This window comes from Plectrocnemia conspersa, unplaced genomic scaffold (genome assembly GCF_051122295.1).
Source record: "Plectrocnemia conspersa isolate PC_06_02 unplaced genomic scaffold, ASM5112229v1 ptg000014l, whole genome shotgun sequence".
NCBI classification, from domain to species: Eukaryota; Metazoa; Arthropoda; class Insecta; order Trichoptera; family Polycentropodidae; genus Plectrocnemia; species Plectrocnemia conspersa.
The window spans coordinates 23,531,591-23,542,824 of NW_028277178.1; the positions used below are offsets into that span (position 1 = coordinate 23,531,591).

The window sequence follows — 11,234 nt, forward strand, 5'->3', positions numbered from 1 at the left end:
TATTTTAGCAATAACCAGGAAACTACATTGCATTAATTAAAAAATATTTAACCCAGGGCTGTCCAAACCTTAAGTAAGTAAGTAAATGCCTAATATATTATGATAACAATACTATCAAGCTATAGCAAACAAAGGAGTACAAAAAAAAATTCTTAGACCGCATTAAACATTTTTAATCAAACAAGTACTTGTATTAAGTTTATTTCAAAATATAACTGTTAGTAAAGTTTGCAAATATTTTCAAAATGTATTGAAAATACATAAATAAAAAAAGTCCTTGAAAATAACTAAGATATTTTTAATTGAAATTGAAGAAAATATATAAGTTTTGAGAAATCAGCTCTTATAAAAATTAACAAAAATATAAAAAATAAATCAAGTAGTATTAGTATTTCGGCAGTCGAAATCTTTAAATTTAAATAATAATAGACGTTTGACCAATTATATTTTTATTAACAAATAAATAATTTATAGATAGACGAAAATTATTAATATGAAAGGAATATATTCACCTATTTGTAACTGAATATATTTTTTAGCATACGAGTATGGTCAACATTCATCTTGTTTATACCTAGTATGTTGTCCAATAGACGTCAAAATAAAGTCCGCATTGAAGTATCCGTTTATATTGCAATAACTGCAATTTTTCACTAGTATTTTTTACTTAATTACACATATTGATCTGCAACAATGACTCTTACCGCGGGCGAGTCCACGAAGTTCCTGTGCGAGTATGTATTTCTAAAACTAACCTCAATTAATCAATATTAACAATCATATTTGGTACCAACGTTCGTTTTATATGCTTACAGAATATTTTCAGAACAAAGCGTAGAAAGCCAAAGCCTCGACGCTATCTGTTCGCAATTTCAAAAACGTTTCCTTAAAACCGATCACCTCACTGGTATGTTTTAGTGTGTTTACCCGTTTAGATGAATGTTTGCTTATTTTGTTTATTATTTTCGTTTCAGTATGCCTTCTTATTAAAGACCTCATCAAAGACGGAGATATAAATTTACCGGGTCAGCGAATTATCGCTCTAGCAATATTATTCGATACTTTCAAAGGCGACAACCCGTTCAACCCGCTCTTCATACATCTGTTAGAAGGTAAAACTGGTTTACAAGCGCTTCTACCTCAAGAACGATTCTTTCTCGGCTTATTGATAAACGGAATCAATAGAGATGTGAGCATTTCAAATTTTATGATATCGTTAATAGCTGCATCGTATATTTTATTTTTATTTTTTAATAGATTTTGAAAAAGTCAGCTAAACAAATTCTATCTAGTGACACAACCGCTAAGGACTTGGACTTTGACTATTCCAATCTACAAATGACAGTTGCGGAAAAAATATCAGAATTGCCATCGATCGCCAGAGCTGGAGCTCCTGGAATAATGTCTATCGGAGACGGGTAAAGATATTGATTGTTATTTATAAAACCATTGTTCTAACGGTGATCGTTTTTAGGAGTCCATTCAATATGGAAGCGCTAAAAGAGACTGTCGATGCGTTATTAGCCAATGACGGTATTCTCCTGCACAAAACGCAATTACCCAGTTGCTTATCGTTCCCACCGGAGATTTTAGAAATAAACGATGAAAACCCATATCCTATAGAAGTATTACTTTATTCAAAAACAATATTTACATCAACATTTTATTTTATTATATTTTTTAATATGTTTAGAACGTTTGGAAAGACTTGTCTTACCAGGATTTTTTTAAACCCATCTACGACACCGACCTGGATGGTCTTCTGGGGTTTAAACCGGCGGTTGTGACCAACGTTACTGAAGAAACTCAAAATTCAACGCAAAGCGATAAACTAGCAACTGTCGGAGCTCAAGCGCAAGAATTGATACAGCTCGCTTTAACTGGAGCGTTGAGCGTTCAAGACCAACAGAAGCTTTTGGCTTGTCTGGATCAAGACGAAAATGTCGTGTACCAGATCGGCATAGTACCTGCCAAGGTGACACACGCTCGCCCCGTTTCGTCAACGTCTAATTATTGCAAAATGTAATTCATACTCTCGACTTTCAGTTACCTGAGCTAGTGGAAAATAATCCAATGGTGGCTATATCCGTATTGCTCAAGTTGATACATTCACAACAGATCACCGAATATTTCAGTATTCTCGTCAATATGGAAATGTCTCTTCATTCAGTTGAAGTTGTAAATCGGTAAGATTTTTGAAATCATATTATTTTATGTTATCGCAATTAATATATAATATTACTTTCAGGTTAACGACATCTGTTGACTTGCCGGTCGAGTTTGTACATCTCTACATAAGCAATTGTATATCGACATGCGAAGCGATCCGAGATCGTTACTTACAAACTAGATTAGTGCGATTGCTTTGTGTCTTTCTGCAATCTCTGATTAGAAATAAAATAATTAATGTTAAGGTGTATATCTTTCATGCTAAGTTATTTATCCGTGAAATTCTATTATGTCAACATTTTTTCTCGTTCCAGGAACTGTTCATAGAGGTGGAAGCCTTTTGTGTAGAATTTAGCAGAATCAAAGAAGCGGCAGCTCTCTATAGATTACTTAAACAATTGGACGGCGGAGACGGAACAATTGCTGCGTTAACAAACAGCAAAAGCGAAAAAAGCGATTCATAAAGAGTTAATTAGCCAATTGTAAAAAATTAATTCCAAATATATTTAAGCATCACAAGCAAAACAGGTTTTTTATCCTTACAATTCCTCTCCACTATGAAGGTTGACAACCGTTTTTACTCTATTGGTTTTTGTGCAATTTTTATCACAAAAAATTCTAGACTTCGGTTTTCAAGCCGTAGTAGGTTTAGCAGAAATAAATAAAATTATTTATCTCAAATCACTCTTTGTGTGGCATGCGATCATAAATCTATTTAAGTCGTCATTGTTTTTCCTACAAAGTAAATTATTATATATATATATATACAATATGTAATTAATTAGTTTTAAACTGCATGTTTTACTACATTTTGTAATAATGTATAAGATATTATTGATCGATTCTCAACATGTCGCTTGTGAGACAGGTTTAACATATAATTTCCTCATTTGAAATTATGCATTCAATCAACTAAATATAAAAAAAAGTTTTCCGTGTGTAGTATTTTTAATATTAATAAATTTTTGTGCAAGTTCTTGTTTAGTTTAAAAATTAATTATATTAAGTTGTTAAAAAATTTGGATAAAAATAATAACAGTGCTAAAATTAGCTTAGAAAAAAAATAGTAAATATGTATATATTTAATCATACATAAATCCTTGTAAATTAATATTGCCATATCTTTATTATAGAGCAGAAAAATCACAATTATCGGGACCATTCATCTTCTGTCTGAATTTAAGTCAGGAATTCAAGCCAGAAAATGATCTGATTATCTGGACTATTTACTGACCTTATCCAGATTTTTATTTTTCAATTACATTTTTAAAATCACATAAAACAAGAGTGTAAGAATAATAAATAAACATAGGCATAATAAAACTAAATAAGCTTTTCAATACAAAGAAACTATTTATTAGAAAATTTGAACATTAGTTTAATTTTTAATATACGAAAGTGACTGATTCAAAAGAAAAATAGTTACAATAATAAATAATATTTTATAGTAATAAATGCTGTTTGTAATATTCGTTAATTTAATTTCGAGAATAAAATACAAAATGTGCTTGCATAATATGTGCAAGTGTACAAATCGTCATATAAATGTTTGTAAAAAAATGCTATTTATGTCAGCGTTTCTCCTTTGGTGACCTAAAATTTACGAACGTTTAAGTAATAATAATATAATTGAATTGTATAATTATTTAGAATAATTTAACTCACGCAGGCTTCTAAATAATCAATTCTTCTTTCTAGTGTTGTCAACTTCTCGTTTAAGACTGCTAGTCGAGATCTGCATGATAAATCTGTAAGTGGTAAATAACGTCAATCATTTTATACAAACAATTTCATAGTCGCTCCCATCTAAGCTTGTGATTCATAATTTTAAGAAGATCTGGTCATGTTTTAAATACGTTTTTACTTTCTTCCGCGTAAACAATGTACTAAATAATCAACTGCTTATAGGAGAACGCTAAACAACTTGTTTGTTGTCAGTTTTTAAGCTGTGCGTTTTCACTTGTCATTAATTTTCAATTAAAGCATTCCAAAAGCCAATTTTACCGAAAGAGTTGAGGAAGTCTGTGATTTTCTTGATGCTGCCCGTTATTACTTCTATATACTCGCGGTTAGCCCAATCTTGCTGTATTTGCTTTTGTATCGACTCTCGCCCAGAACTTGACATTTTGACAGTAGCGCTTTTAAAACGCCCACGATTCTAACACAATATTTTATGGCCATATCTTTTTTCATAGCAAATAATAAAATATTAAAACATAATGTGTTCGCAAAGGACGATATATCTGGAATATTTCACGACATATTTTCAGACATTTTATTTTTTGATCAAATATATGAAAATTCAAAGCATCACCTAAACTCGATATACATTATAAATATTACACACTAAATAATCTGTTCTACGAACATTTAATTTCATATTTATCTAAAATGACATTTAAATTACTATTTCATCTTTAAAAAAAATTATCAGTCAAATTTTACGTTACTTTATTCTATGGCGATCCCGAGACGACCGTCCGGGACGCATCATACGCAAAAGTGAAGTCCCGCTGAGCCTTGCACCCGAACTAAGCGGCGTCGTACAATGACGCCGCATTCCCGCAGCCGCAAGCAACGCGCGGAGTGGGGATACCTTAACGCACCCGACCGGGAATATAAGGCGGGGCCAAAAGTTCACATTTCATTCGACTCCGGACTTCCGACTCTGCAACACTCACTGGACTACAACTCGCCGCTCCGATCTCATCTTCGCTCGACTCTGAACTCTGATCTACACCTCGCCTCCTGTCTGAGCAACCATCTCCAGGACACGCGCTCGAGGGTTAACATCGACGACTGTCGAAGGATCACCGTCAAAACGCGTCAAGAACTTTCTGGAAGATTTCACAAGGGCCACTTTGTACAGTTCGCTGTACAAACGTCCTACCACAAATCGTCAACCGGACCCGCCGATAACTACAAAATAGAAGCTTAAACACGACCGCTTCAATTCCTACAAATTTATCCTATAGTAAATTTGATTATTTTTTGTCTTATGAACAGAAAAAAATATTTGCATTATTTTTAAATAAATTTAAATAATTTAAGAATCAAAGCTTATTTTATGACAATAAAAAGAGTACCTTGGTAATAAAATGATAACCTTTCGTTTGCCTAATAAATCGTTGTAATATTGCAATCTTGCGTTCTACGTGGTTTATTGATGTAAAACTATTTATTTTCAGCTGTATTAAATTTTTAATTAATATATTATTAAGGCAATTCTGAACCACTAAGAACTCTATAATGATTTGGATCTTAGTACATCGTAGGTAAGGTCGTCGCTAAAAAACGCAGTGCCCGAGGCAAAAATCTGGTGCAGTTCCTACCCTTTACTCCCCACATAAAAAATTGTGAAAATCAGTGCTGTATAAGTGATTTATAAATGTGTGATTTTTTATTTAATTTTATAATAAAAAGTAGTTTTTTACAATACTGTATATTTTGTGCAACCCAGAACTTGAGATAAAAGACTAAACACTTTATAATAATTTACCCTGGGAACGAGTCGACGCAGAATTATTTCGTAATATAATATAACAAAGTTTGATTTTTCCAAACTAGTGTGTATATTAAAAACTCAAAATAACAAAAAATTTTGTTAGTAATTAGTAATTTTCAGTATAATAAATAAAGTAAATTAATAAAATATATAATTATTTATTATTTAAAAACAATAATCTACAAATAGTGGTATTTTAGTTTAAGTAAATGACACCCTTGAAATAAATATTGATGTTAATTTTATTATATTAATATATACCTGAAACATAAAAGAGCAGTCTTAAATACTTATTATAATCACATTTCTCACAAACAAATTTTACGACATTTCTTGGTTGCAAAATTGGCAAGATGACGACACAAAATAACAGCATTGGTGTGCTAAATCTGACGATCAAAATGAGTCTTTTCTCTCTTATCTGTGTCTAATTGCCACATATTACCATACGTTTTAAAATTCTAGTAAGTATATATTATAGCTTTTTATTATTCGCTATACATCCCAGTAGTTATGTATATTAGCAAGGACAGATCGATTTATGCGACGATCGTCCGATGGACCGATGTGACGGTCGCTATTTATTTCGAAAATTATCATATTTTGTCGTTCAATCTTGTTTTTACTCTTGTTAAAAAAACACGTATTCAAACTAGAGATGCTGATGAAAGCTAAAAAAAGTTCTCTTAGACATTTTTATTCAGAAAAATGTCTAAAGTGATATTTTTTAGCCTCCGTAGACAAATAAAAATAAAATGTGTCTTCTTCGATATTTTCAAAATCTGGCCACCTTATCCAAATCGTCCTGCTTCAATCCCTTGATCTGCCTCTGTATAATAGTAATAATAACACGAATTGTGGTGAATAGATTAACTTATTTTTACTTTAACTACAATATAATACAACACAAAATAAAAAAATAAAATTATTATTTATAAGCATATTTTATAAAACAGATTTATTTTTTAAAAAAGCGGAATTACGCCAAATCTATATTACTAATTAAAAAATTAATTTCGTGAAGCGTAAAATGATTATTTAAAAATAAGAATTACAGGCGTTACATATTTATCGGATTATTTAATTTATGTATATGAAAATATCGAATTTATTTCGTATTTAATTATTTATACGTGAATAATGCGTATTATTTTTACACTAGCAGCACTTGAAATGTCAAAGTTGTTTTGCTTTTTCAACGTTTGTCGTTTGAAGGAATTTGGTTTTAAATGCGTTCATAATTTTTAATATGGCAACTGAATTAAAAGATGTTCGTTCATTACCAGATCCTATATATCCTTATACCAGTTCTATACTTCGACAACACATTCCGTTAGTGATCGACAATGGTATGTTTTTATTGTTTTTATCGATATCAATCGTCGAGAAACGCATTAAAAGAAAGTCGATAATATTAGCAAGCAAATTACGTTTCGAAATATTACTTATTCTATAAAATGTGACATTCTATATGTTAAATCTTAACTAGAGACGTCATTTGCGGGGGGGCAGGTGGGAGCACTAATTATAGTTTTATTACTTTCATTAGACCTAGTCCAAAATACAAACTAAGTATCTCGCATATTTCTTCAGAGTTTGTCTCTACTTAAATATTACATTATGTTTTAAAAATATGATAGCAATCCTTATCAATATTACTACGGACTTCTGATTTGAGAATACTACTCAAAATATATTCAAACCGAATTTTGGTCAATAGGAGGGCGCAAAAACAATTATCACTTCTCAGAGGTCAAAAATTCGCACAATTTTGTTGCTTTTGATGTAGATTTTTAACTTTTGAAAAGGGATATTTTTTTTGTGCTCTCCTATTGGTCAGAATTCGGTTTATATATTCTTCATTGGATTCTTACTAATTATATGTCGTAATACACCCAACTCTATTTTTACACAAACTATTTGTTCTAACACGATTTTATTTTGTCATATTGTTCTTAGTAAAAATAAGCTAAAAATTTAATGAAATACTATGAATCTTAATGAAATCGAAATATTAAAAAACTGATAACTTTTGCCACGAAAAATGCCCATGTGATGTCCTTGATCTTAACTATTTTAACGTCTTATGCAATGTTGTATCACTATCGTTGAACAGGATCGTACCAATGTCGAGCCGGATGGGCGACGTCTGCAGAACCTATGCTCAATTTCAAAAACTTGATTGCAAAGCCTAGAAAAGAGAGAGGCAAGAAAGACGCCGATCCACCAGCTACACCTCCGATTCAAGTGGGAAATGATATAACAAACATCGAAGCCGTAAGGTACTACAAAACGAAACAGTTCTTAATTGATACGTAATAAATTACTCCACATCAGATTTCAGCTGAAAACACAATTCGATCGAAACGTCGTAACTCACTTCGAAGCTCAAGAGCAAGTTTTCGATTATATTTTCGGTCATCTCGGTATTAACACGAACGGAGGCGTGCATCATCCTATTGTAATGACTGAATCGTTGGTTAACCCTAATTATTGCAGACACTGTAATTTTATTTATATTTTTAAAACTACTTTCTCTCGATTTTTAATATTTATATGATTGTAAACGACTTCTAGTGATGTCGGAGCTATTGTTCGAATGTTACGGCGTTCCCTCTGTGACTTACGGAATAGATGGCGTATTAGCTTTTCATCGAAACAGAGTCGGAAACACTGGTATAGTCGTCGATTGCGGATATCACACAGTCCATATAATACCCGTCATAGATGGCAACATCATAAACTCACAGACGAGAAGAATAAACATAGGTACTATATTTTAAGTAAATTTCTTTGATAAACCTATTTAATCGAATTGCGGATATTCCAGGAGGATATCAAATGGTGACATATTTGCATAGATTGCTGCAGTTAAAATATCCGGCTCATTTAAATGCTATATCGCCGTCTCGAGTTGAAGAGCTTCTGCATAATCACTGTCAAATAGCACTGCATTATCAGGAAGAAATCAAGAAATGGACTGATCCAAATTTTTACGATAGTAATGTTCGAAAGATTCAACTGCCATACGTGCAGCCCGTCGTAAATCCTGGCTTGTCTAGTGAGCTTGTGAAAATTATCCATTAATATATATGAAATCTTACATAATAAAAATGTATTATTTTTATGTAGCCGAAGCGCAAAAAGAGAGAAAGAGAGAAATGGCAAGGAGATTGATTGAAATAAACGCTAGAAAGAGGGAGGAAAAACTATCAGAAAACGAAGAACAATTAAATCAATTCTTCGCTTTACAAGTATATACAATTCTTATATTACAAAGTATCAAAGATCTGAAAACATGCTTAATCAACATTTTAATCTTAAGGATTTGCTGGATGAAGGAGAAACTGATGAATTCTACAGAGCTATTCGATCCTTCGGCATTAAAGATGAAGACGATTTAGCGGTAAGTAACATATCTTTGTCGCTATTAGCTTTGCTACAAATATTGTTTAAAGTCATTCATAAATCTCAGATTATCGATTAATATGTTTTTATTTTAGCGTCAAATAAATAGACTAAATACTCAGATTGAAAAAATCAAACAAAAAATCGCCGCTGCCGCAGCTACTTCAGGAGACAACGAATCAAATCAAACAATGGACGAAAAGATCGTTTTATCAAACACTAGTAAAATACAGCCACCGAACGATCCTATGCTCTTCGAGGCATGGTTGAACGAGTTCAGAAAAAAGGTACCTATTTTATTCGATACTGATATACGATTAAATTTGTTTTTAAAACAATTCTGTATTAGCGTGCAGATATAACGGAAACTCGTCTGTTGCGAAAACAACGCCGATTGGATATGGCCAAGAGACGTACGGCCGCTGCCCAAGAACGCATGCGAATCATTTCGCAGTTGGCTAAGAAAGAAAAAGCCAACGACGATTTTGGCATGAGAGACGAAGATTGGGACGTCTATAAGACGATTAGCAAAGAAGGTAAATAATTTTCCTTAATATTTTAAGCGATCTTTTAACGAAACCTTCTTGTAGGAAACGATTCCGACTCCGACGCCGAAAACGAAAAGTTGATGGAAATCGATGAAATACTACGCGAGTACGACCCGCAATATTGTGGACCAATTGGAAACGATACATCAGAAATGGGAGTGTCGGAAGCACATCAGTTACATCTTGCTATAGAGCAACTGAGGCACGGTTGATTCAATATTATTCATAGCTTCGAATCTCTTCGATTAACTTGTTATTAACCTGTTCATCAGAGCTCCTGAGTTGCTCTTCCAACCGTTCATGATCGGAAACATAGAAGCCGGTATCGCTGAAACCCTGGAATACGTTTTGAAACAGTTCGATGCCGAAACTCAGCTGCGCCTCGCAAATAACGTATTTGTAACCGGCGGTTGTGCTAATTTTTCAGGTATTTGGATTATCTTATTTTATGTCTATTTATTTATATGAAAGTTATAAATCATCTGTTTTAGGATTAGAAGAGCGCTTGTCGAGGGAACTTCTCGAAATGAGACCGTTTCAAACACCGCATAGAATCAATATGGCTAAAAATCCATCATTAGACGCGTGGTTCGGGGCTCGAGAGCTAGCGAACGATGACCGGTTGCCTGAATATTGGATATCGAGGCAAGAGTACAATGAGAAAGGCGGTGAATATTTGAAAGAACACTACGCTAGCAATAAATATTACCAAACACCGATCGCGTTTACGTCCGGTTTGGTCTCCGACACTGTAGTTAAAGAAGAACCGGCCGATATTTAAATTATATTTAATTATCTTATATTTTAATGCTGTGAATAAAATGTATTAAAAAAACTATGTATGTGAATTGAATTTATTCCGTGGAAGGGAGAGGGTCTAAGATTGTTAAACGTATTTGAATGATTGTCCAAAACCAAGCTTTAGTCAGAAGACAAGTAATTTATTGAGTGAAGTTCTATTGTTCATAGAAAGTCTGGTCTGGTTTGATCACTCAGTAACGTTAATCTTTAACAATAAAAAATATTCAGTGAAATATTTCTGAAGTAGGTCTTATTTCTGTCTTTATGTTCTGCTTTCAGTGGCGTTATATCTGCAATATTGCACAGTTTAATAATTAAAAAATATTCTACCATTTTATCAGATACAATCTCTGGCCATAGAGCGATATATTAAGGAAAATCTAATAGTATAGTCTTCTATCTCCTATATTGGTAGCTTTTTAATTTCGTATATTTATTCGTATTCTGCCGATTGTTTTTCGATATCTCCTCTTTCTCTTACATCTTTGTTATTTTTCACACATTGTTCGATATTTATCATTCAAAAAAACGCATTCCAAGATTTTGTTTGATTAAGCGAGATTTGCTCTATTTCCGTAACTTTCGCAACAAATGACTGATTTCCATCCGTCGTTTTGCGGACTAAAAATATTTTGTCACCGAATGAAGACAAAAGCCGTGTAATCGCATGCATTCTCAAAAATATATTTGCACATGCACGCATAAACACCCTGTTAATGTTTATTATCGTCTACAATATTTAGGGGAAACAATAAATCATACAATGCGTAATGTTACAAATCAGTGCAAATATGGAGCTTCTC

General features: G+C 32.6%; 3 protein-coding genes across 3 annotated transcripts; 2 read left to right on the forward strand and 1 right to left on the reverse strand.

Moving 5' to 3' along the window:
* The first annotated feature begins 566 nt into the window (after nt 1-566).
* On the forward strand, nt 567-2,694 carry Not11 (CCR4-NOT transcription complex subunit 11). The gene is made up of 9 exons (XM_088203674.1): nt 567-734; nt 816-907; nt 975-1,189; nt 1,258-1,418; nt 1,475-1,625; nt 1,694-1,975; nt 2,047-2,186; nt 2,249-2,414; nt 2,484-2,694. The coding sequence occupies exons 1-9, from the start codon at nt 694-696 to the stop codon at nt 2,631-2,633; spliced, it is 1,398 nt and encodes a 465-aa protein (XP_088059800.1). The 5' UTR covers nt 567-693; the 3' UTR covers nt 2,634-2,694.
* An 808-nt stretch (nt 2,695-3,502) lies between these two features.
* Nucleotides 3,503-4,350, reverse strand: HSPC300 (hematopoietic stem/progenitor cell protein 300). Its single transcript, XM_088204884.1, has 3 exons — nt 4,174-4,350; nt 3,835-3,917; nt 3,503-3,762 (listed from the first exon to the last, which is right to left on the reverse strand). Exons 1-3 carry the CDS (start codon nt 4,292-4,294, stop codon nt 3,736-3,738), a joined length of 231 nt encoding a protein of 76 aa, XP_088061010.1. The 5' UTR covers nt 4,295-4,350; the 3' UTR covers nt 3,503-3,735.
* A 2,479-nt stretch (nt 4,351-6,829) lies between these two features.
* On the forward strand, nt 6,830-10,970 carry Arp5 (Actin-related protein 5). Its single transcript, XM_088203943.1, has 12 exons — nt 6,830-7,023; nt 7,791-7,956; nt 8,012-8,178; nt 8,252-8,443; nt 8,505-8,735; nt 8,807-8,928; nt 9,000-9,080; nt 9,178-9,369; nt 9,432-9,618; nt 9,673-9,832; nt 9,903-10,057; nt 10,122-10,970. Exons 1-12 carry the CDS (start codon nt 6,924-6,926, stop codon nt 10,409-10,411), a joined length of 2,043 nt encoding a protein of 680 aa, XP_088060069.1. The 5' UTR covers nt 6,830-6,923; the 3' UTR covers nt 10,412-10,970.
* The last annotated feature ends 264 nt before the right edge of the window (nt 10,971-11,234 follow it).